This window comes from Aristolochia californica, unplaced genomic scaffold (assembly GCF_029961685.1).
Source record: "Aristolochia californica isolate CCGP_79_NKW_82.1479 unplaced genomic scaffold, dmAriCali1.0.hap1 SCAF_14, whole genome shotgun sequence".
NCBI classification, from domain to species: domain Eukaryota; kingdom Viridiplantae; phylum Streptophyta; class Magnoliopsida; order Piperales; family Aristolochiaceae; genus Aristolochia; species Aristolochia californica.
This window is the reverse complement of record NW_027181815.1, coordinates 4,129,344-4,155,089: the sequence shown is the minus strand read 5'-3', so window position 1 is coordinate 4,155,089 and position 25,746 is coordinate 4,129,344. Positions and strand designations below refer to the sequence as shown.

General features: G+C 37.9%; 2 protein-coding genes across 5 annotated transcripts in view; both read right to left on the bottom strand.

The window, feature by feature from the left end:
• Positions 1 to 6,712, bottom strand: part of LOC137949333 (protein ENHANCED DISEASE RESISTANCE 2-like) — a 35,669-nt gene extending 28,957 nt beyond the window's left edge. For all 3 annotated transcript variants that reach the window (XM_068795405.1, XM_068795407.1, XM_068795406.1), the window contains exon 1: positions 6,293 to 6,712. In XM_068795405.1, the coding sequence (XP_068651506.1) occupies positions 6,293 to 6,502 (210 nt within the window). In that variant the 5' untranslated portion in view covers positions 6,503 to 6,712. The remainder of the gene's footprint in view (positions 1 to 6,292) is intronic.
• A 3,022-nt stretch (positions 6,713 to 9,734) lies between these two features.
• LOC137949817 (probable receptor-like protein kinase At1g80640) lies at positions 9,735 to 13,116 on the bottom strand. 2 transcript variants are annotated; one of them, XM_068796010.1, is made up of 10 exons: positions 12,768 to 13,116; positions 11,959 to 12,129; positions 11,595 to 11,845; positions 11,364 to 11,496; positions 11,208 to 11,271; positions 11,021 to 11,117; positions 10,818 to 10,920; positions 10,531 to 10,649; positions 10,342 to 10,431; positions 9,735 to 10,239 (listed from the first exon to the last, which is right to left on the bottom strand). In XM_068796010.1, exons 1-10 carry the CDS (start codon positions 12,940 to 12,942, stop codon positions 10,114 to 10,116), a joined length of 1,329 nt encoding a protein of 442 aa, XP_068652111.1. In that variant the 5' UTR covers positions 12,943 to 13,116; the 3' UTR covers positions 9,735 to 10,113. The 2 variants fall into 2 exon arrangements, with proteins under 2 accessions (XP_068652111.1, XP_068652112.1); XM_068796011.1 differs by having other exon boundaries at positions 11,595 to 11,809.
• Positions 13,117 to 25,746: the final 12,630 nt, after the last annotated feature.

Genomic DNA, 25,746 nt, shown 5'->3' with positions numbered 1-25,746 from the left:
TTCATCTAGCAGGCTCTTCCAAGATTATCCCACCAGATTGACATTCTAACAAAATCTTGTACATTAGACACTATGCATGGGCTCATGAGAAAGTTGAGAAAAATTCTTAAAGGCATTAAAAATAATAATTCCAAAAGTCCTCCAGATAGAGATGACTAAAAATAGTACGACTGAGATAAGAGACAAGAAACCTAGTCCTCTGCATTGAAGACAAGAAAATTAGAGATGATTAAAAACCTTCCTGTCTCAAAGAATGGGAAAGAACTTGCATTTGTCTCTCCACTATGAACAGCCGAAGATTATCAACTTGTATTGAGAATCACTAATTACTCGGTCATACAACACTTCAAAGCTTTTGAGTTGAACTAATATTGTTAAGGAATAAACCCACATGATTAGTGAGAACAAATATGTTGAGTTTATTAGTTGGGAAAGAGGTTTCCTAAGATGGCTAGTCATTTTGGGGTAAGCCTTAGACCCAACTTCACATGGTACCAGAGCAATAACGCAAGTCTTGGACAAGTTTCTTTCAATTTTGTGGATCTTTTCTCCATTTTCAGCAATCTCCTTGAAGGTTTTCCCAAATTTCTCGACTGGTAGAGTAAAATTTCATTTTTTTCCTTTTTCTACCTATCATAGCCTATTGGCTAATGATTACTGCTTCTATTTGACTGAATGTTGGGATTTAGAAGTGTTTGATGATCCCAATTTGAGAAAATTTCTCAAATCTGCCTACATCATCAACCTAATGCTTGCATCATCAGCCATATAGCCTACGCAATCTTGATATCTTGCAATTAGGTCATTCTTTCATTAATTTATGGTCTCAATTGCTGGAATTGATCACTATCGGTTCTAAATTGAATGAATTGGGTGCTGCATTGCCCTAATTGAATTCGGTGTGGGGCCCACTTGACTACGTAATTATTAAAATTTGGGGAAAGTGCTTCCCTTTGGTTAATTGATGCTCTAGTGTACTAAATTGTGGTGTTTTGTGATATTTAATGGCTGATTCCAGCACACGGGTTGCTGTCCAAAAGACTGTTGAGAGCTTAAATGTGAAATTCTCTTAGTCTATTCAGATAACTACGATCCAGTTGAATGGATCGAATTATGTAAACTGGTCTAGATCAGTTTTGATGTATTTAAGGGCCAAAAGAATGGCAAAATATATAACTGATGATCCCTCGGTACCTGTTACTGAAGATTGGGTGGCAGAAGATAATTTAGTAATGACCTGGTTGGTCAATAGTGTAGAATCCAGATTTTGAGTTGCAGTATTGCTAAGGCAATGTGGACTACATTGGCTTTCATTTTGTCTCAAGAAAGTAATTTATCAAGGATCTATGAGTTATATGTGAAGCTCTTTAATATGAAGCGTGGAGGTAGATCAGTGACAGATTATTTCACTGAGATGAGGGGAGTACTACAGGAGATTAGTACATTCCATCCTTTTAATATGAATGTTGAAGACATCCGTAAGAAAGAAAATCAAATTCAAGTAGCCCAGTTTTTGGATGGTTTGGGGCATGAGTATGATGCTATTAGAGCTCAGTTGTTGGACAATGAGGATGTGACCACTCTTGAGCAAGCTTTTAACATAATTCTTCGAGCTGAACTTGCAGTTGTAAGTAAGAATGAGTCAGGTGGAGCCCTCTCAGAACTAGTTGTTTTTAACCTCAATCTTCTACTAGTAAACCTGATGGTCAGTTTCATGGTGGTAATAATAGAGGTAGAGGTCGCTCTTACACAACCCGTGGTTGTGGCCGAAATGATCGGGGGGATCGGAAATGTGTTTATTTGTTAAGCACCTAGCCAATACATACCAAAAGACTGATCTGTTTGGTAGCGGAAAGCCAAGTACTCAACCCAAGACCATAACATCACATCCCACCTTCACGAGCCGACGACCATGACGGCTAAACACTAGCGACGAGGTCCACTGTTACATGGTCGCATGCGTCTGGGTCGACGCGATCACCCACACCGGGAGTCGAACTCGCCACGTGGGCGCCCACTCTTATACCAAATGTTAAACACCTAGCCAATACATACCAAAAGACCGATCTGTTTGGTAGAGGAAAGTCAAGTACTTAACCCACGACCATAACATTATTGTGGTAGGACTAATCAAATTTCTGAGAAATGCTGGGACAAATTTGGTAAACCTACCTAGGCCAACTCTATAGTCACAAATAAGGACGCCTCCTCACACACTGGATCCTATAAGGAAATTCAGCAGTTATTACAGCGACTGGGTCAACTGACTACTTCATCTACTATTTCTCAGACTATCGAGATTCCTCTTTCTTCCTCAACGAGTGCCACGATGGCTAATACAAGTATGAATGCACTAAATGTGTTTCATTCCCCCTCTTGGATCATTGATTCAAGAGCCTCTACACACATGGCAGGTATGCCCTCTCTATTTCAGTCAATTATTTCATCTCATTCATATCATCGAGTTACTTTTGCTGATGGATCCACCTCTCCCATTCTGTTTTATTTGTACCAAAGTTTCCTATTAATCTCTTGTCTGTGAGTCATATAACTAAATCTTTAAACTGTTCAGTAACCTTTTATCCTACTTGTGTTTTCCAGGACTTGTAGACCAAAAGGACGATTGGTTCAAGACATGAGAAGGGAAGGCTCTACATGCTGGATGATGTATCCGTTTCTCAAGTTTTAGCTCTCACTACTGCATATTCTTCTTACTTGTGGCATTTGCGCTTGGAACATCCCTCACCAGCTAAGTTGTGTCAGTCATTTCCTTCTCTGCCAGCCGATATTTCATATATGTGTCACTTATTTTTTGTCCTTATCTATGACTATAGAGTTGGCCCATGTAGGTTTACCAAATTTGTCCTAGCATTTCTCAAAAATATGATTAGTCCTACCACAATAAACACATTTCCGATCCCCCCGATCATTTCGGCCATGACCACAGGTTGTGTAAAAGCGACCTCTACCTCTATCATTACCACCATGAAACTGACCATCGGGCTTACCAGTAGAAGATTGAAGGTTAAGAGCAACTGCTTCTGAGAGAGTTCCACTTGACTCATTCTTATTACAACTGCACCTTCAGCTCCAAGAACTCTGTTAAAAGCTTGCTCAAGAGTGGTCACATCCTCATTGACCAACAACTATGTTTCTCATACTATTACCCATCAAACATCCTGCCCTTATATACCACAAAAAAATGGGGTGGTTGAACGTAAAAATAGACATCTCCTTGAGGTTACAAGGACACTATTACTGCATATAGATGTTCCTAAATCTTTTTTGGGAGATACAGTTTTCACTTCGTGCTACTTTGTTAATCGTATGCCCTCATCTGTTTTGAGTGGTCAAGTTCCTCTTCAGGTTTTAAAACCCAATTGTAAATTGTTTGGTGTGGTTCATCGTATTTTTGGATGTACTTGTTTTGTTCATATGCTTAGAATTTCGGTCGAAAAGTTGTCATCTTAGTCTGTCAAATGTGTTTTTTTGGGATATTCTCGTCGACAAAAAAGGGTACCAATGTTATGATCCTATTCGACGGAAAACATATATGTCAGCCGATATGACCTTCTTTGAACATACTCCATATTTTTCATCATCTACTGAGTTTCCTGTATCACCTGAATCTTCTTCAAACAGTGATGTTCCTATTGCAGTTTTGAATGTACCAACGTCATCGAGTTCTTCATTGCCTCTTCATGTTTACAGTCATTGTTCTCGTACTCCTACAGTGACTCTAGCAGTTACCTCTACAGATCTCTCTTCTCATGATCCACCAGTTTCCTGGCCTGCAGATCCTGTTGTCTATGATTTGGATCTGCCTATTAGTCTACAAAAAGGTAAATGATCTTGTACTTCTCATCCGATATCCAAATATGTGTCATTTGATTTTTTGTCCCCATCCTTCAAGTCCTTTGCTATGTCATTGTCTACTTCTCCATAATGGAAACAAGCAATGGATGATGAGATGAGTGCTTTGGTGTCTCGGGGAACATGGCATCTATGTGATACACCTGCAGGAGCAGCTATTGTGGGGTGTCGTTGGGTTTTTACTATCAAATATAAAGCTGATGGCTCTATTGAACGGTACAAAGCTCGACTGGGTATACACAGACTTTTGGAGTTGATGTCTTTGAGACATTCTCTCTTATGGCCTAACTTACTTCGATATGTATCTTAATATTTGTGGTTGTTAATAAGGGTTGGCCTCTCTTTCAACTCGATGTGAAGAACACCTTTTTATATGGTAATCTACATGAGGAAGTGTATATGGAGCAACCTCCTAGGTATGTTGCTTAAGGGGAGACAAAAAAGGTGTGTAAGCTGCAAAAGGCTATTTATGGACTTAAACAAAGTCCACAGGCCTGGTTAGAAAATTTTAGTGATGTGGTACTACAATTTAGTCATTGTGATCATTCTATGTTCCTAAGACTGGTATAGTGGTTTTGGTTGTCTATGTAAATGACATTGTCTTATATGGTGATGATCTTGATGGTATTATAGAAGTTAAACAATATTTGGCCACATATTTTCAGACAAAGGATTTGGGCTCTCTCAAGTACTTCCTTGGCATTGAAGTCGCTCGTAGCAAGCGAGGTATTGTCCTTTATCAGATAAAATATATATTGAATATGTTACAGGAGTATGGTTCATTAGGTGTTAAACCCATAGACACCCCCATGGAAGTTAATCATAATCTACATGACACCCAGGGTCCTACACTCAGGTATGATCGACGGTTAGTAGGTAAACTAATCTATGCTACACTTACCAAGTCGAATATTTCATTTGTTGTGGGAGTTGTGAGTCAGTTCATGGAAAATCCTCACGAGGTCCATTTAGAAACTGCTCAGAGGATTTTGAATTACTTGAAGGGTGCACTTGAAAAAGGTCTTCTGTATACTCATAATGGGAAAATTGATGTACTTGGGTATTCTGATGCCGATATGCTGGGTGTAAGATGGATAGACGTTCTACATCATGCTACTGTTGTTTTGTTAGAGGCAACCTGATAATTTGGGTGGAGGCCCTCACGTGTAGGCACGTGGATAATTTGGGTGGAATGCCCACATACGAGTACTTGCTCTGATACCATGTGAAATACAAAATACTGAAAATTTATAGTTAAGATATTCCAAACCATCGTCAATATAGACCCCCATGGATTAGGGAGAACATATAAATTAGTTGGAAAAGAGGTTTCCTAAGATGGCTAGTTATTTTGGGATAGGCCTTGGACCCAACTTCACATGGTATTAAAACCAGTACCCGTATGTGGGCATTCCACCCGAATTATCCACGTGCCTACACGTGAGGGGGAGTGTTAAGGAATAGACCGACGTGGATTAGTGAAAATAAATATGTTGAGTTTATTTGTTTGGGAAAGAGGTTTCCTAAGATGGCTAGTCATTTTGGGATAGGCCTTGGACCCAACTTCACAATTGATTACTATTGCTACTTATTTTAAGAGACTCACTGATTTTTTTGCTCAATACTCTATGGCATTTTTTTTTCACTATCAACTAGAAATACCTAACTGCTGTCAAACCCCTCCGAAGAACATTTTCTCACATTCAAATTCCCTTCTGTCTGTTGCTTGCACTAACCCGAAATGGTTAATTGCCCCGCTTGACCACTTTGGAAGTAAGAAAACTACAGCTTTTAGAGAAAATGATAGCATGATTCCTTAGTAATGGACCTTATTAGAAGTCATCATATGGACAATATGTTAAAAAAGAATGGTTCGATGAACAGCCATTATCTAACCATGAAAATTAGTGATTAGAATCAGCTTTAATATGTCCGATCCACTACAGAAGTATCAAGTTTGAAACCTTATACATTTGAATTTAAAATAGAACATTCCTTCCAGAATATTATTTTTTCTTAATGGAAGTGTTCAAATTTCCTCTTAAAAGCTTTTTACTAACGACTTCTAAAGAACCTAGTATTCAATCCCTGCCTGCAGATGGTCAAAGCTAACACTACCACCAAACAACTGCCTGTAAGACTCAAACATCAGCTAGTTTATCAATTCCTATTCCACAGAACACTAGCAACTCCAACTTTCACTTTATCCACAATTCCTTTTTGGTTGTACATTTCAACGTCTTTAGACGATTCGTTGTTTATTTGAACATAATTATCAATTAATTATTGTATTTTCTTTTAAATTTTGATTTACTCAACTAAGCCAAGTCATTTTCAAGCAACGAACATCAAGAAAACTGAAAAAAGCAAAGGAAACATGCAAAATGAAATAAAACAAAACAAACATAAAACAACTCACGATGCCAGGATTCTCATGAGGATCTCTTTTATACATCTGAACTGATCTCCCTCTAAGAAACAGAAACCGAAGATGACAATACTCATGGCCGATGGAATTGACTCCGAGGTGATAAATCCATCCGAAGTACTCCAAACCACTTTTCTCCTCTTGCCCAGCCTCCGATCCTTCCCTGTCCGAAATTTCGCCGCTGTGCATTTTGGCGGACATGGGAAGACGGAGCGCAAAAAAAGAAGAAGAAAACTGTCCTCAAAAGCAGTAGAATTTCCAAAAATAAAAGGCAAAAAGAAAATAAAAATGAAAAGAGGAGGAGGCTCGTTGGGGTTGGATAAATTTAGTCGGTCCCGCTCGGAATCTCCCTCAGAAAGAGGGAGAGAGAGAGAGAGAGAGGTAACTAAAAACGGAACAAGAGATGTCGGAGACCGGGATCTGGAGAAGGGAAGAGAGGATGCAACTGCAAACTATTATATAGCCGGGTAAGTCGTCGAATTCAACGTTTGTGCTTTTTACCGCTAGTGTTTATACTGACCACCGATGCCTATGATTGCCTTATTAGTTGTTAACTGTTAATTACATGGAAATTAATTAATCAAACAAACCAAGCCTCCTTACTTAAACAAAATAATATCTAAAGTCCACCGCATCAGTGTCGACTCTGTCGGTGACGTCTCTAGAGAGGTCTCGACCCCCAAAGAATGAGCGGATGAATTTTTTATGCGCATCGCCATCCGTCAACATATCACTCCTGTATCGGCCGCTATTAGGTCTATTAGATTGGCTAAAACCCGATATATATATATATTAATAATAGTAGTATTATTTTACAAAATATATTTTTATAAATTATTTATAAGACTCTAAATATTCATAATTATATATAATCAATAAATTAATGCGTTCATTATTTTTTACATTATGATTTTGCTCATGGAATGAGATTCTCTTGGAATAAAAACTTTACAACTTTGTAAAAAGTATAAATTCTTCAAAGTGGCTACATGTATCAAATAAAAGTATTCTCACAAAAAAACAAGGGCTAATTCATAAGATCAAAGAAAGTGAGATAAGAAGGTGATCAAGATTCCCAGATGACTTGTTCAATGTACTACACATACACAATATTGTTTAGTAGTGTGGCATCAAGTTAATACATGGTCTCAATCCTAATACCTTATATACCATCGTCACATATAAAAGGTTTTGAGTGAATTATTCTAAATTTTGTGATTATTGACCCAGATGAAATTTTGAGCACTAGGTTCCAAAACAACGTCAAAACAAGACCTGCCTCTCAATGATCAAATGCTAAGGGGATAACTTTTATGAAATCAAATAACGCATGTATAAATTAGTGAAAAAGTGTTCTTATATTAGTGAAAAATAAGGTTGAAAGAGATATCTGAAAGAAGAACAAAATAAGTAATATTGTATAGTTATATTAAATTATTTGTCACATAATTTAATATTTTTATTATTAAATAATTTATTATAAGTCAAACATATTAAAAACTGTTATTATTATCTTAATATATATATGTATATATTTAATATTATTAATAATTTAACATTTTTAGAATTATATTTTTAATAATAAATAACTTATAAGTAGTCAAAGAAGGTTTTAGTATTATTTAAATAATTCAAAATTTGATAAAATTGAATAGTTAATTATTAAGAAAAATTATGCTACTATAAATAAAATATATATTATGGAATATTATTTTAATTTTAAATTTTTTAAAATATTTTTAAAATAAAATAAAATAAAATAAAATTTACTATTGTTATATACTTGATTATTTTAAAAAGGAGGGCAAGTCACCCTCTTCCTCCCTCCGTCAGGAGGAGGGTGGCTACCTCCTTTGGTCAAGAAGAGGGTGACCCTCTTTACTCGATTGAAAGAAGTTTGTTGTCCTCCTCTTTGTTAAGTAGAGAGGAGGGGAGTGAACACCCCTTCTTGATCTATTAAGAGGACGATTGTTGACTGCGTTTGTTTGTCTCAGTTAGGAGGACGAGTACAGCTCACCTATTTAAACTAACACGGAATGGGAGAAAGGGAAGAGGGTGGCTGATTTCCTTCGTCTTCCTTGGTCAAGAGGAAGGCAACCCACCTCTTAGAAACAAATGTAGAAAGGGAGAAATGGAGGGAGATACCCCCCTTCCCCAGTCTGTTTCCATCAAGAAGAAGAGGGTCTCTTCATCTTGACGGAAAAAAGGAGGGTAGTGGTCCTCCACCTGACAAATACCGGAGGGCTATTTCCATTGTTCCGATCATAGTTTTCCCATTCTTCACCTACGATTCCGTCAGGTCAACTTGGTCCTTCAAGGGGCAGGATCAGGCTCACCTGGACTATTCGACTTTCTTCAATCTCAGAACCAAATAGAAGAAAAGGTAAAATAAAGTAATAAAAATAAACAAAGACAGATCTAAGTGGGGATAGTTTTAAGTTTTTAGTTGATAGATATCAAACAAAAAGGAAATTTTGGATCAAGAGAGGGTGATTCCTGTTCTAATCCGGTACACTGTTGGATCTCTATCTGATATCTAATTAAAACTTAAATTCCAATAATTATCCAAGATTTCAAACTCGGATATATCCGGTTTCCAATCCTTCCACAACAAATGCGTCTTCTTAATAAAGAAAGCACAAGACTGATGCATGATACGTTTTGCACATGGGCATCAAATGGACTATGCAGCAACTTGGTTGTTGGGGTCCTTTTTTATGCATTGGATGAGGTAAACCATCTTCTCCTCTGCTTTACAGGCCTTAATATATCAGATCTCGGACTCAAATTCTCCACCAAAAGTCGCCATATATGAAAGGAAGAAGACCTCGGTTTAGGTGAGAATATGCTTTCCTGGAAAATCTCGGCGTCAGACTGTCGCAATGACGGACGCTCCAGACCGAGTTTACAGCAACAAGTAGCATTTAAAATACACAGCGTTTGCCATCAAACTAAGGACCAGTCATCATAAATTTCGGATTTACTGTTGTTTACCAAAAGGGCTATAAATGTAGTAACGAGACACCACGAGACCAAACAGAGAGGTCCCAAGTCAAAGAATGAATACTATGTTTTAATTTGTACCATGCCAGCAAGCTTGAACAAGGAGCAGTTATGTTCATCTACTCCCTTTTTTGTGAGGCCTTCTTGAATGAGCACTTAATGGAGAGAGTTCTGCTTTACAAAATAAATCTTTGGAATATCTGTTGCCAAATTCTAATTTTTAACAAGCTACAAATATGTAAAGTTTAATGGGGATTCTGTCCAATAATAAGAAATACATGTTCTACATATATTAACAGCTCAGAAGCATTTATCTATCTTTGGACAATTTCCTTGCATTAAAAGAAGGCATGATAAACACTCAAGGATAAAATTTGGTTATAGATCAAATAGTTCCACCATACTAGCTTGTAGAAGTAGATGATCCAGTTTGAAAAGGAACATTTGGCAACATAAAACAAAATTGTGAATTCCATATCAAGAAACTATTGCTCAATGATGTTCAGAAACATTCTATACAGACGTGGGGCTTCCAAGGATGCAGCTAAAAGCGTAAACATTGCTTCAATTTACAAACCCTCAGAATGGGAAATAATGGTTCCCTCTAACCAGGCTCACTACCCTCCATCCAGATTTCCAACTCGACACATAACAGAGCATGTAATCAGGTAAACACAGGAGGTGAGACTTCTGTGGTATAAAAATTGCAAACCTGCTACTGTGATCCATACAAACTTGTGTGACACAAGAACCCCTTGGTGAAATGCTACAATCATTGGGCAGATTTTAGGCCTGCTCGAGGAACCATGTCAGCAACTCTTAAGAGTTCCACCAAGCTCAACAGGTACAAGAGGAATTAAGGAATGAAGAACGTCGGTTATTAATGGCCTGTAACTTGGTTCTGGTTGCACACACAATACAGCAACGGCAGCAACCTAAATAGCAAATGAACACATTGCCATTCATTTCATTTTAGTAAGTTGAAGAAATGCCAATCAAATTGAACACTAGAGCTTGAGGTTTACCAAGTAACTTACTTGGTATAAGTGTTTGAGATTCATTGTGTCTTTTATAACCGGGTCTACTATGTTTGGAAGCTTTGATCTGTCTGTCAACTGAGGCATGGCCTGCATATAACAGGTAGTTCAAATTCATGAATATATGCTCTTCAGTAATTTGATTCAATTCTGTTACGGACTAAAGGTGATGGGCAGTAAAATACATACCCATGTGACAATCGATTGGCATTGTCCAGGAGTCATCTTCTCTATGGGTTTTCTTCCCATTAAAAGCTCCAGTAGAACAACTCCAAAGGCATAAACATCACTTTTTTCCGTAAGTTTTCCTGAAATTAGTCGATTCCTTAACACACACAGACCTTGGCATCCAAGAAGCATGAAAAAGAGGTAATGGAAAAGAAGCAAAACTTCTTTCCCAGCACTTTGACACCACTAGTACAATATTTCAAAATATTAATAACTGGAATTCACAACAAAGTAGTCAGTTGGCATACCATCTAGGAGATACTCAGGAGCAACATAACCAATAGTCCCAGAAAGATTGATGTTACTCTTGCTTTGGCTTCCAACTGTTACAGCAAGACCAAAATCTGAAAGCTGTATGACAGATAACGATCAGTAAAAAAGAGAGTTGCTTCAGAAAGAGACACGAAACAGAGTATAATCACTTTTGCAGGAAACAGATATTCCATAATACCTTGGCATTGAAGTTAGAATCAAGAAGAATATTTGAAGACTTTAAATCTCTATGAATTATAGGGGGATTGCAGTGTTCATGAAGGTACTCCAGTCCTCTGTTTGAAACAACAGATGCAGTTTTTAAATATCAGACAAGGGATCACAAGGTGTAGTTGAGCTTTAGGGTAGAGGAGGAGCTACATCACCTTGCTGTGTCAAGTGCAATTTTCATTCGACGATGCCAAGTTAAAGCTGATCCATTAGATGGACCTGCAATAGCAATAAGGAAGAATACATACGAACTTCAAATCACACTCTTGATTAGAATCTACACTCCTAAGAGAACAAAGATTATGCTATACCATGCAATTGGATATCCAAGGATCCGTTCTGCATTAGTTCAGAGACAAGAAATCTTGATTGCCCACTAACACAATAGCCCAAAAGCGAAACTATATTTGGATGTTGAATTCTACTCATCAAATCCACTTCATTCTGCAATTCCAATAACATCACAATAATTGAGGAATAAGTAAAAAAATAAAAATAAAAAGGTAAGAATGAAAGAACAAAGAAATGAGAGAATTGGATACCTCAAATTCCTTTTCAGACTCAGGTCCATCACCTTCTATCTTCTTAACAGCAGCATAAAGGTTGTCTTCCAACTGAGCTATATACACACAACTGAATCCGCCTTCCCCCAAAATGTTATTTTCATTGAAATGGTTTGTTGCCACTTCAAGGAGGGAATACTCAATGACAGGCACAGAGCCCTTTCTACTGCTTGTCTTTAACGAACCAAGCTTACCTAATATCGGTCCCAAGTTAAGAGATTTACTAGCTTCTGCGCAATATAAATTGAACACAGGCACAGAAAAGGTTGCCAGGGATCTACAATTTTATGTTTTCATCGTACATAATTAAAAAAAATAACTGAATTTTTTTAGGAGATGATACCTGAGCTTTGAACGCTTTTGAAACCGGTGTGCTGACCGCTGTTTCGTCGGTATATTAAGATGCAGAATGAAGCAAATAGGATCAAACTAGATATGACAGAAACAATGATGATAGCTAAGAGCAATCCTCCGTGCAAATGGTGATGCGTGTTTCCTGCTACTATCTGGCTACCTGGTTTGAAGTAAATCCATAAAAATTGCTTAGAGAAATTAGTTAATTTGAATTAAAAAACAAATAAAAGTAATGGAGCCAAAAAGACAGAAAGAGAAGAAAAGGGGTAGCAAATGGAAAAGGTTATTGTTTTTCCATTACATGAACTGCAGCAGGAACTGTTGATTGCCGCCATTACAAAGAACTTTACGAACTGAAGCAAAAATCATGTAGTAAAAAAGCCCGAATAAAGTAAAGAGGGAGATAAAAATCAACTCATATTGCATAAATGACAAAGAGTAAATAAGAACCTTTGACAGGGTAAAACTCCGAAAAGTCCTTCAGCCTTCGACACAGAAGAAAACATAAAAGAATCTTTTTTTATCGCGCTTCTTCAAAATTTCAGTTCGAGAGGCAAGCTGTCAAATCTCAGAAGAAGATGAAGGAAAAAATGCATCTCTGAGCTTGTTCAGTTACTCAGAGAGATGAGGATGCTATCAAATCGGGAAAACGAAAGGAAACAGATGAGAAAAGAAGTTAATAACATTAAGTAAAGCACCTCCTTTTTTTATCTTCAAAATTCGGATTCAGGAAGACAAACTGCGTCTGAGACGACTCGAAACTAAAACCGAGTAACATAAATGTTATTCGCTGCTTACCATAAGGCACCGCGGCCCTTGATGCAGAAGTTGGCGAAGCAGGCCCTATTGCTGGAGACAAAACAGGCCCAGCAATGGGTGCCATCCGTGGAGACATCCGAGCATGACTGACTGACGAACACAGCGAGAACCATAAAACCCAGAAGGGAAAAAGAAGAAGACGGATTTGCTGCATGTCTGCGAGTGCTGTCAAGCGAACGAGCAACGAGAAAGAAGTATATACTCCAAAGAAGCAAGTATGAGAAGCCACATAGAATGCCTTTCTTGGATCTCGTTTTTGAATTAAAACTGTTCTCAGTTCTGGTTACTGCAGGAGAACAGAAACTGTTTTGCAGGGAAAACGGGAAAGCGCTTCAGTCCTTTTTAGAAGACCAGATGTGCACTCATGTGGCAGTTACCAAAAGCTGAGGCAGATAGAGAAAGAAGAGACCAAGAAAAGATTGGGGGTCCAGGCAGATTGAAATTCCCAAACTACCATCCCTGCATTGACAGAAACACCCTTCAATGCTTTGTTTCTCTTTCACATGCCGGATTGAAGAAGCTCCCAGCTTCCATGGGTTTCATTCAAACAGAGATTAATGGAAGACAGAGGGAGGATAAGCTCCGTTAGAATCTCACATACCACATATACTTACAATTCATGGCATCTCTAACAGTCCTGTTTGGTCAGTGTTTGGTAAAATGATCAGTAAGGGAAGTAGGAATTAAAATACTTGCGACTATCTGATCATAAAGGGTTCATGTCATGGAATCTCTGCAGTGTTCGTGATTTTTTTTTTCTTTTAATCATAATAAAAACTCTAGTTTTCAACTTCTCACTCTCCAGTGACCATCCAGCTGTGGTCGTCCTTTTGATAAGGGAAGACGATGAGATGGAGGCCAGCCCTTCCCTGCCAATGACATGAAACCTCCCCTTTTACGCTCAGCAGTTGGTTTTTTAGCTTTGCCATTGGATATGTCAACAAAATCAATTATTAAACAATCTCCATGACTACTTCTGTAGTAACAAAAACTCTTGCCTTACATTGATAAAAACTATTGAACTGGAAACTTCTTGGACAAGTTAAGAAATGGTAAATGTTCTTTATTAATTTTGTCAAGCGAAATGAATGGCACTAGTTAGCATTAGATTTCAATAAGAGACTATAGACAAAACGTGATTATAAAGGGCATACAAGCGCCAGTAAGCAAAAACCGATTTGAAGAATAAGGCTATCTGAGGGTAAACAAAGACAAAGAAAGAGAGACAAGAGTCACAACGATTGCAACAAAAAAAAATGGCATAGAACTTTCTTCCATGTTACCTCTGTTTCTATATCCAGTCATATCATGTCATTCATGAAGGTATTTCCTTGTCTCATCCCACGTGACTTCCAATGCATTATCGCAGGAGATCACATGCGTTTTTCTTCCTGAATGAATATAATTGGCCCTTTGCAATATCCCATATCGTTGTAATTATCTCTTTACCCAACAATGCACTATCTCCGTTCTATCCACACCAGCCGTTATTAGAGTCATAGTTATTCCAAAATTATTCACAATACGATACATTCTCTTAGATTCCATCCACTCCACCCACTACCAGTGTTGTTGCTCATCCACTTCTTTTTATCGGGTGATGAATTCTCTCTGATTCCATCCCCCAGCTACTATCAATGTTGTTGTTCTTCTACATCTCTTCACCAGACAGTGTGTTCTCTTTTATTCCGTCAGCTTTAGCCATCACTAGTGTCATTGCTCTTCCACCACTTTTTACCAAACAATGCTTTCTTCTTATTCTATCTGCCCTAGTTGCTACTAGTGCTACTGTTCATCTACTTATTTTCACCGGACGATGCATTCTCCCTGATTCCTTCTACCCTATCCTCTACCAATGTCGTACTCTTCCTCATCTCTTCGTTGGACGATATGCTCTCTCCGATTCCATCCGCCACAGTCTCTACCAATGCCGTTCTTCCAGCCTTTTTGCTTTCAAGAACCTTCCAAAAAAAAAATTTTATATAGTTAATACAAAGTTCATAGTTTCAATTGCCTCTCTACCAATGCTCAATTAGTATCTAGGAATTTAGGATTAACACACTTAATTAAGGAAAATTGACGAAAAATTTCCCTTCAATTAACCTAATTATGGGCGAGCATTATATTATAATTAACCTAATACAAATCAAATATTACGAAAGGGAAGGAAATTTTTGGAGATTTGGTTGGGCCAATTTGCCTAATCCTCCGTCCCTCACGTGGCTGCACCGTCGACTAAGTATTTCTCGGAATCTTCTGGGGGTAGTTTTGTCAGAGAAAATTAATCCTCGCAATGGAGAGACAGGGCTAGTTTGGTCATTCTTCTATAACTAATAAATTGTAGCGATGCGTGTATAACTCCAAGAGGCGGTTCGAAACGTGGATCCTGGTCGGGGGAGCCTCCGGCATTTATTACGGCGATGGCGATGTTGGTTTTACTTCCGAGCGCTCCAGAATTTTTTGAACGCAGCGTGAAATGACTAGAATGGCGTTGGATTTTACTGTAAACTGACACAAAGACGAAGAAGATGAAAATGCCAACACTTTGAGATTTTAGATGTGCACTCATGTGTCAATTCTCACCACTTATGGGGGTTAGTCCACAATTAAGTGGAATGAATTCCCCCCTATTACTTAGTTCATCTTATTTATGGTGTTAGTCCAGAATGAATTGACTTGAAGTGAGATAATACCGTTTCATCTCCTCAGGCAAAAACGACGGAATTCTGTTTCCACCCTTTTTTCCAATTCATCGAATTACCACGAGCGACGACGTCGCTTCTTCCCCCCCCCCCCCCCCCCCGAAACTAAAAAATCACCCACATTTCCTTTCTCCTCTCCTCTCACTCAGCCTTCGTCTCTGGACGAAAATTTTCGCCCGACTTCGTCTCTGCTCCTCTCGCTCGGCTCTCGTCTGCTCGCTCTGCTCCTCTCGGTCGGCACTCATCTTCGTTCTCTGCTCCCTCTCTCTTGTTATCTCTCATTTTCGCCCCATCTCCCTCTCTCGTCTCTTTCTCTCTCGGCCTTTCTCTTCCCTCACCCTCTCTCGTCTCCTTCTCTCTTTTCCCTCTCGGCCTCCATCTCTTTTCACTCTCGGCCTCCCTCTTCCTTCTCGTTCTCGCTCTTCTCTTTCCTCCTCCCCCGATTTCATTTGATTTAACCTATTCCGGGGTCAAATTCCTTCGATTTCCTTCAATCTTCTTCGATTTTCGACGGTTAGGCGTCGATTTCTTCCATTGGGCTTACATTTCCCCATTCGGCGGTGATTTCCCCCAAATTTCAGAAGGTAATCCGAAACCCTAATTTTTTTTTCAACTAATTTAGTTTTGTATTTGAGTTAAATTAAATTTTTGTGCGTAATTTATCTTGATTGTGGCCAAATTAATTCCAATAATATCACATTCATTGAAGCTGAGATACAAAACGTTCATTAATAAATAATACAGATTTGCTCACTTGTTTCCTGTGCATGAGAGTTGATAGCTCAACTGATTGTTTAAGAACTTGACAACCCATCAAGCATGCTGTCAGTTCATGGCATATTTCTGGGACCATGCCCTTGCAGTTTCCTCATAACGGGTTCTTTAGATGCAGTGAGTTCCCCTCCCTACTTTTTCCCCTACAGTTTTCAAGAGAGTAAATTCTCTTGCAACTTTTCCTTTGCACTAACAATGCTCCTATTAGAGGGTGACACCTAGTTGGCCATACGCTGGGTAAGACCATGAACCCAAAACGAACCATCCAATATTAAGTGGTTCTACCCATTCGCTTGGTAAAATCATGAAACCAAAGCAAAGCATCTGCATTTAGCTGTTCCACATTTCCCAATGCAAGTCTTGCCAATTTTCTTGCTAGTTATGAGATCTCCCACCAGCAGCTTGTTGCTAGATGCCATTCCTCAACAGTTTGATTCACTGTTGCAGTTTCTGATGTGCTTTCTTTTATTCTCTTTGTTGTTCTCTTTTGTTAGGAAAAACCTAGTAACTAGAATAACAAAAGGTAATCCGAAACCCTAATTTTTTTTCAACTAATTTAGTTTTGTGTTTGAGTTAATTTAAATTTTTGTGCGTAATTTATGTTGATTGTGGCCAAATTAATTCCAACCCTGAAGATTACTTTTGAAATGTGTTAGAATGTTGTTGAATATGTTTGAAGTGCTATGGAATGTTTATGTCATGTGGTGAGGAGATTTTGGAGTTATAAATATCCACCACATGGTCCAATTCAAACAAGGCTGAGTCGCCTACACGGGCGTCCATTAGCCAACGAAACCCGACCCCCATCAATGACGATGTACGGTTCGTAGTGACTGCGAAGTCATATGGGGCTCTACCTGGGGTGTTCGGTGAATTTGGACTTCATGAGTTTGTTTTTGCATTGTTCTAGTCATTTGCAATGAAATTAGTTAGATTACTTTTGAAATGTGTTAGAATGTGGTTGAATATGTTTGAAGTGCTATGGAATGTTTATGTCATGTGGTGAGAAGATTTTGGAGTTATAAATATCCACCACATGGTCCAATTCAAACAAGGCTGAGTCGCCTACACGGGCGTCCATTAGCCAACGAAACCCGACCCCCATCAATGACGATGTACGGTTCGTAGTGACTGCGAAGTCATATGGGGCTCTACCAGGGGTGTTCGGTGAATTTGGACTTCATGAGTTTGTTTTTGCATTGTTCTAGTCATTTGCAATGAAATTAGTTAGATTACTTTTGAAATGTGTTAGAATATGGTTGAATATGTTTGAAGTGCTATGGAATGTTTATGTCATGTGGTGAGGAGATTTTGGAGTTATAAATATCCACCACATGGTCCAATTCAAACAAGGCTGAGTCGCCTACACGAGCGTCCATTAGCCAACGAAACCTGAGCCCCATCAATGACGATGTACGGTTCGTAGTGACTGCGAAGTTATATGGAGCTCTACCAGGGGTGTTCGGTGAATTTGGACTTCATGAGTTTGTTTTTGCATTGTTCTAGTCATTTGCAATGAAATTAGTTAGATTACTTTTGAAATGTTTTAGAATGTGGTTGAATATGTTTAAGTGCTATGGAATGTTTATGTCATGTGGTGAGGAGATTTTGGAGTTATAAATATCCACCACATGGTATTTTGTTATTCGTTGGTTGTGTTTCTATGTGTCCCTAGTTACTACGACGAGTAATGGTTGTCTGATAAAAAAAATTTCTATGACGACCATCTCGGATTTAGATTATAAATGGCTGGAAGAAGACAACAAACTCCTCGATCATATGACATTTGGACCTTCGATGATGACAACAAAATGCTCGATTTGTTGGTTGAGCAAGTCAATATGGGGAATAGGATGCCTAATGGGGTTTGGAAGCATGAAGTATATTTGGACTGTGTCAATAGGTTCAATGAAGACACAACTAATAAAAAAACTGTTGAGCAGCTCAAGAATCGAACAAGATCATGGAAGAAAACTTACCAAACAGTAACAAGTTGTCTCAACACTAGTGGGTTCGGTTGGGATGCAACCACACATCGAGTTACTGCATGTCATTCTGTATGGCAAGACTATATCAAGGTCAGTAAATTATGATTGACTGTAAAACATTTTGTATGTTTTCCGCATTACTAGAACTCTATGCCAAGTCGTCTAAATGATGTTTTATCCTTGTAGGCGCATAAAGAAGCTGAAAAGTACAGACAACAAGGCTGCCCTCTTTATGACAAATTGGCTTTGGTAGTGGGAAACTCAATAGCCATGGGGAGAACAAGTCAAACTGATGAAGACATGTGTAATGATGTCCAACATCAGGAAGAAAATGAGCACGTGGATATGCTCGAGGATGTCGATTTAGGTAGAGAATCTCCTTCGCCATTCCTTACAGAAAATGAGTCGGCACCTGATCAGTCTCCAAGTACTAACCCGTCAAGTTCAAGTCGTCGTAGAAAGAGACCACAAATGGCCACTGATGATAGTATTCTGTTCGCTGATACAATGACAAGAATTGCCACCCTACTGCAATCTCTACAAGCTAAAAATGATAAAGCCACCGGAAAAAATTGGTATGAAGCACTCACAGAAATCCCGGACCTATCAGTAGAGATGAAGTTTCGCGCTCCTATATTGTTAGATACACCAATGAAGAAGGACATGTTTACGAAGCTGCCAGTGGAAGAGCGAATTAATTGGCTTAAATATTGTGCTGGTGAAATGGAGTCAATACTTTGAAGTACATTATGTATTTTGGGACGATTGTTTTGAAGTTTAATTATGTTTTTTTAATTATGACTTTATAAGACGTATCATTGATAGATTATGAATTTTATTATGGTTAAGATTTGGGTTTTCATGATTGTCGTGTTCTTATTGTGTGGATGAATGTTGTGGGTGTGTGATTGGAGATGATTTTATATAGGTGTGATTAAAAATAGGTTATGATTGAAGAACATGGTATGTTTTTGTGTTGATGATATTATGAAGAAACAGGAATTATTGTTGAAGTTGTTATTATGGTTGTGGTGATTGTATTTGCAGGTTTCCATGGAAGACGAAAATAGGAATACAATGATGATTTTATTGACATGTCTTATGTACATGATGGGAATATACTATATGAACCATAGGTCTAGACGTACATTACGTCCTCGTGGGATAGGTGGTCCGATTTATTTACAAAAGGCATTAGCGAAATCACCTGTTAAATTTCGAAAAGTTTACAGGATGAATCAAATTGTGTTTAAAAAAATGGCAGAGATACTTTATAGCAAAGGGTTTTTATCACCTACAAAGACCATCTCAGTGGAAGAACAACTTGCATATTTTCTCTTAACTGTTGGTCAAGGACAAGCGTATAGTGTCACAGCAGAGATGTTTGATAGATTAAACTGGACTATAAGTAGGTATTTCAATAAGGTGTTGAATGCTATTATCAAACTTCGGCCTGATTACATCAAACGGCCTTCAGAACGGACTCACTCGAAGATTTTAAACAATCCAATGTTTAATCCGTATTTTAAGGTAACATCACTTGACATATAATGAACAATTTTAGATTAATATTTAGAGTTACTTGTATTAATTGAAATGATATAATTAGGATTGTATTGGGGCTATTGATGGAACTCATATCAAAGCAAACATCCAACTTGAAGAACAACAAAGGTTCTGGAACAGAAAAGGCTATCTCTCACAAAATGTGATGGCAGCATGTACATTTGATATGCAATTCACTTATGTACTTGTTGGATGGGAGGGATCAGCAGCTGATTCCCGTGTATTGAAGGACGCATTGACTCGCCGAAATAGAATTTGTGTACCTGAAGGTAAATAATATATTGTTATGTAGTATTTTTTTTTATTTTTTTTCAATTATCTTATGTGAAAAATATTTTGTATTGTAGGTAAATATTATCTAGTCGATGCTGGTTATGCAAATATATCAGGATTTTTGGCTCCATATCGAGGAACTCGTTATCATCTACAAGAATTTGGAGACAACCTTCCTAGAAATGATAAAGAGCTATTCAACCGAAGGCACTCATCTTTGAGAAATACTATTGAACGAACTTTTGGTGCTTTAAAAGCTCGATTCCAAATGTTGAAAGTTGCTCCTCCCTTTTCTTATAAGATCCAGATGAAAATTGTAATAGCTTGTTGCATATTACACAATTATATACGTAAAGAGGATTACAATGATATGTTTGAATTGGAAGATGATGATTCCGATGATGAGGTAGGTGGAGGAGGTGATGAGGTCCGATTAGCTGGTGAAAATTTGGATGGAGATAGCGATGATAGCGATGATAGAGATGATCTTGGGGATGAAGGCAACCTATCAACAACAATGCGGAGGCGTCGTGCATTAGAATCCACTAGAGCTGCACAATTTCGAGATGCCATAGCAACTAGCATGTGGAGTGATTATTAGTGGTTATACTTTATTGCATTTGAATATGTATGTTGTCGTTCGTATCTACTAAACTAGTCAGTTGATGATGTTAAACGCACAAACTCTAATTATATTGGTTGTTGTCATTTTATACCTTTTTGTATTAATTTTATTTATTAAATATTTTTATACTATATAGTATGTTATTACAAAATAATTTATTTATTAATTATATTCATTTATGTTATTTTTAACTGTTTTATGTAATTTATATAATTTATTCTACTCACACGTAATTATTTTAATAATTAATAATAAAATGTAATCATTAATTGGTTTAATTATGCAATTTCTATAATTAATTAACCAATTTGGTTTATTTATTATATTCCCTTATGTTATTTTTAAATTTTTATGTAATTTAAATAATTTATTCTACTCACACGTAATTAGTTTAATAATTAATAATAAAATGTAATCATTAATTGGTTTAATTATGCAATTGCTATAATTAATTAACCAATTTGGTTTATTTATTATATTCCCTTATGTTATTTTTAAATTTTTATTAATTTTAAATAATTTATTCTAATCCCACGTAATTAGTATAATAATTTATAATAAAATGTAATCATTAATTGGTTTAATTATGCAATTGCTATAATTAATTAACCAATTAGGTTTATTTATTATATTCCCTTATGTTATATTTAAATTTTTATTAATTTTAATTAATTTATTCTAATCACACATAATTAGTATAATAATTTATAATAAATTGTAATCATTAATTGGTTTAATTATACAATTGCTATAATTAATTAAACACTTAGGTTTATTTATTATATTCCCTTATGTTATTTTTAATTTTTTTTAATTTTAAATAATTTATTCTAATCCCCCGTAATTAGTTTGTTAATTTATATTGAATTGTAATCATTAATTGGTTAATTATCCAATTGCTAAAATTAATTAAACCATTATTTTCATTTATTATATTCCCTTATGCTATTTTTTAATTTTTAATAATTTTATATAATATATTCTAGTCGCGTAATTAGTATATTAATTTATAATGAATTATAATCGTTAATTGGTTAATTATCTAATTGCTATAATTAATTAAACCATTAGGTTTATTTATTATATTTTCTTATGTTATTTTTAATTTTTTTATTAATTTTATATAATTTATTGTAGTAACACGTAATTATTGTTTTAATTTATAATAAACTATAATCATTTATCTAGAAAATGACACTGAAATCTGTTTTCTAAGCACTAACACTGGAATCTGTTTTCCAGCCACTTCAACTAGCCTGGACTAACACCCAAACATGACTTGAAGTGGAAACAATTCATCTCACTTCAATTCAATTTTCCACTTCATTTCCACTTCATTGTGGACTAACCCCCCTTTAGAGGAGCGAAATTGAGTCCTTGGTTAAAAAACTGTGCCTAGGTTGGACGAACCGGGAGAAAACGCATAATCCCGTAAAGAGATTTCGAATAGCAAAGACATTGGTAGCAGTTAGGCCTGACAAAATACGCTTATCATAGAAAAGCAGTCTTGATTGTGAGGTTTTTTTATTTGCACATGAGTTCGCTCAAACACTAAAAATGCAGCACAGTTGCAGATTAATTTTTCCCTTGGAGTACGTATCCCAAAGAATGGCGCTTCAGCAGGGGAGCTTGGTTTGGCATCGGTCAGGTAAACAACAATTAGATATGCATTGCCAATCGACAAGGGTAGCTGGCGTCGAAAGAGGTTCCTTTTGGTGGCGGCATCGGGGTGGAGTGATTTTGGCAGGAAATTGGTGACAAGAGAATTGAGCGAAAAGGGTGGAGGCTCTGGTTGGCAAGGGTGATGATCTTGGCAGAGGTGGAGGAGAAGCCGAGGTGAAAGATGCCTCAAATGGTTTCACTTGGCAAGACGGGACTTGAGTTTGACCAGGGATGATGGTGGGAGAGGGCAAGGCGAACAATGACTTTGATGTCATAGCCGACAAGGTTGGCGATCTCAACAAAGGTGGTGGTGAGGGAAACGAGATGATGATGGACGTAACGATGAAGTAGTTGTTCTTTTTTTTACAATAATTCAGTAATATTATGAATTAAAGGGGTATCTTAGTGAATTAGAATATGAGAATATTTATTTTTTCGTGGATATAATGCAAAGTGCGTGTGAGGGTCATTAAAGGAGCTTGTTGAATGGATGCATGGGTCTCCATTAAATAAAAAGGGAAGAACATTCAAAGGGGTTTTTGGTGCCTGACCCTCCTTTCAATTTGTGAATTTAATATGTTGACGCTTCCAGCTAAGCAGTAGGAACCCAACCGTCCTTATCGTTGCGGAAATTAACAAATGGGAAAGTGAGACTTGAGGAAGATGCCAGAGTTCACATTAATAATTTTTTAATAAGGTCTCATGGCCTGTTAAATATGTGTCAGATCTATGTGCAGGGCCCATTTTTACTTAGCAATCCTAGTTTATTTTTAATAATCTTCAACTTATCCGTTCCTTAAAAGTTTAAACACACGCCACCCCAAAACTGACCCGGACGTCACGAATTTTCTAATTCGTTAACCTTTCTACGTTACCCTGCCAAATGCCGACCCGGACTCAGGAAGGCGGTCGTCTCGAGCACCGAAACGTGTCCAACATGCCGCCCACGTCTCCCCATTAAGACTCGTGTCACCCGTCTTCATGCCAGCTGTGCGTGGTTCAAGGGTTTCAAGAGGTGGCTGTTCGATAAGTCCTCGCGCCGTCAACGAAATTAAACGTCGTTTCTTCTCTCATTTCTATTGATGGCGTATTTGTAAATATATTATAAAGAAGGAGCTATTAGAAAATAAAGGTGTAATTGTCTTGTCTTGAACGGTTTCCTAGCGACGTCAGGAGACGGCAGTTTAGGAAACCCAGGTATCGGATTGCTTTTTTCCGCTCTCCACGAAACCACCTCTGGCCTTTCGTGCCCTATATAAACAACCATTCTTCCGCCGATCAATACCATCTTCATCGAGAGGAAAACGAAGAACAAGATTAGGCTCTCCGCCTTTACCTCTTGAGTTGCCTAGCTTCTCTTTCTAGAAGACGAGAGTATTGACAGCAGAGGCGTTGCTCTTCTCTCTCCCTTACTTGTATCTCTTTTCCGTCTGCTATGGGAACGCAACTTCTCAGATCTCAGCACTGTCTTATATCGCCTTTGGATACCAAATCGATGCGCGGCTTGCACCAGGCGACGCCGCGGCTAGGTGATCGGAGGAAGCGCTGGCAGACCGGAGATGTCGAGTGCCCCGCCGTCAAGTTTCCGAATTTCGTCATGGGGCAGGTCACGATCCTGAAGCGTGGAGAGGATTTGAAGATGCGGCAGGTGAAACCGGATCTGCCGTTGGATGTACAGGAGAAAAAACCGGTGGTTTCCGGTGAAGAGAAGAAGCCTAAAGTCGAAGAGAAGAAGCCTACAGTTGACGAGAAGAAGCCTAAAGTCGAAGAGAAGAAGCCTACAGTTGAAGAGAACAAACAGAAATTCGAGCACGTGGATGCGATTTTCTGCTCGACGGAGCGGTTGGGACCAGAGCCCGAGTTGGTCCCAAAGCATATTCACATAACCGAGGCGAAATCGGTAGGTGCGGTCGAGGTTGTGTACGCCGGATCGGGGTTTGTGACCTCGCCTGCTCCCAGTGCTCTGCCTTTACCTGCTTTTTTCACTAGAGGTTGTCAAAAGATCGTAAACAGCGATCGAGCGACCATGGATCTGCGGAGACTCTTGGGACTTGACTTGATACAGTGAAGATTAAGTACTTGGTGCAGTTATTGTGCTTCTACAAGATGGAGGTTTGGAAAAGTTCGGCAAAAGCTGTTTGGTCCTGACATCGGCCGGCGAAGATGCTTTTTCACACTTAACGTTATTAAACTAACGTTTCTCCATAGTTGATCTTTCTTTATTCTTTCAACAGAAAGATCTGGAAGGGAAGCTATATAGAAGGGATGCGATGTAGGGGACGGATCGCTAACTAGGTCTGTTGATAAAGTGTATAAAGCTTAGGTTTTTACATTTTCTTTCGACAGGTTTATCCCGTTGACAAGTTTATTCCTCGAAGGGAAGTCTGTTAGTGTTGTTATTGGGTTGATTTTAGGTTCAGATTGTGATGTTGGGTTATTAGGCTGTATAAATCCTGTGTGGATTGTAACTGTTGATAATGTTTTTCTTTTTATGCACTTTGGTATTGGGTTGATTTTAGGTCCAGAATGAGATATTGGGTAAATCCCGTGTGGATTGTGACTAGCGGTAGTGTTTTATTTTTTATGTACTTGTTTTCGCCTATCTCCATGACCCATCTGCTTCCAATTCTGTGAAGTCGTCATTCGTTTTGTTTTTATCTATAGCCTTTCTTTGAATTTAAGCTTTACCTGATCAAGATTGTGCATGATAAAGAGGATGCCTTTATCTTCTTTGATCTTTGCTTCACACATAGCCTACATCCAGCTCGTCTCGTCTTGTATTTGCCTCGGTGGCATTCTGTTTCCTGAGTAGGAACAAAGCTATGATTGGTTAGAAGACATAATTAACTGGTTATTATCGTTCTCAGCACTGTCAACCATCATTACGAGGGAAGACATTCGCTTTTACATCTCTGCTGTGTTATTTGAAAGAATGTTATTCGATTACGATTTGGGGTTCAACTGAATTTAGTCCCCTTCACAGAGGCTGATAAATATGCCATTTGGTAACCTCCTGTCGTACCAAATTAACTGATGAGGCTCTTGCTAAGCCAACTTGTAAGTAGAATGGCTAGCTTACCAGGGAGCTTCTTGGAAAGAGTGTATTCCCTTTCTCTCAACAAAAAAGGAGAGGGACGGTGCTACGCCTCCTTTTTCGTGAGCTTTCCCCTCTCACCCTCGTCTCAATGACTTTTTTTTTGTTTTTGTTTTCTAAATAACATTTGATGACATCTTGAAAGAATCAACGAACCTAAAGTGATTAAATTCAGCTGATTCAAGCACCTAAGTTAGGTCTTATGACATTTATTTGAAATCTGTAACAAACTTTGTCCATCCACACCACTGCTTCCATCCGATAGGAACAAACT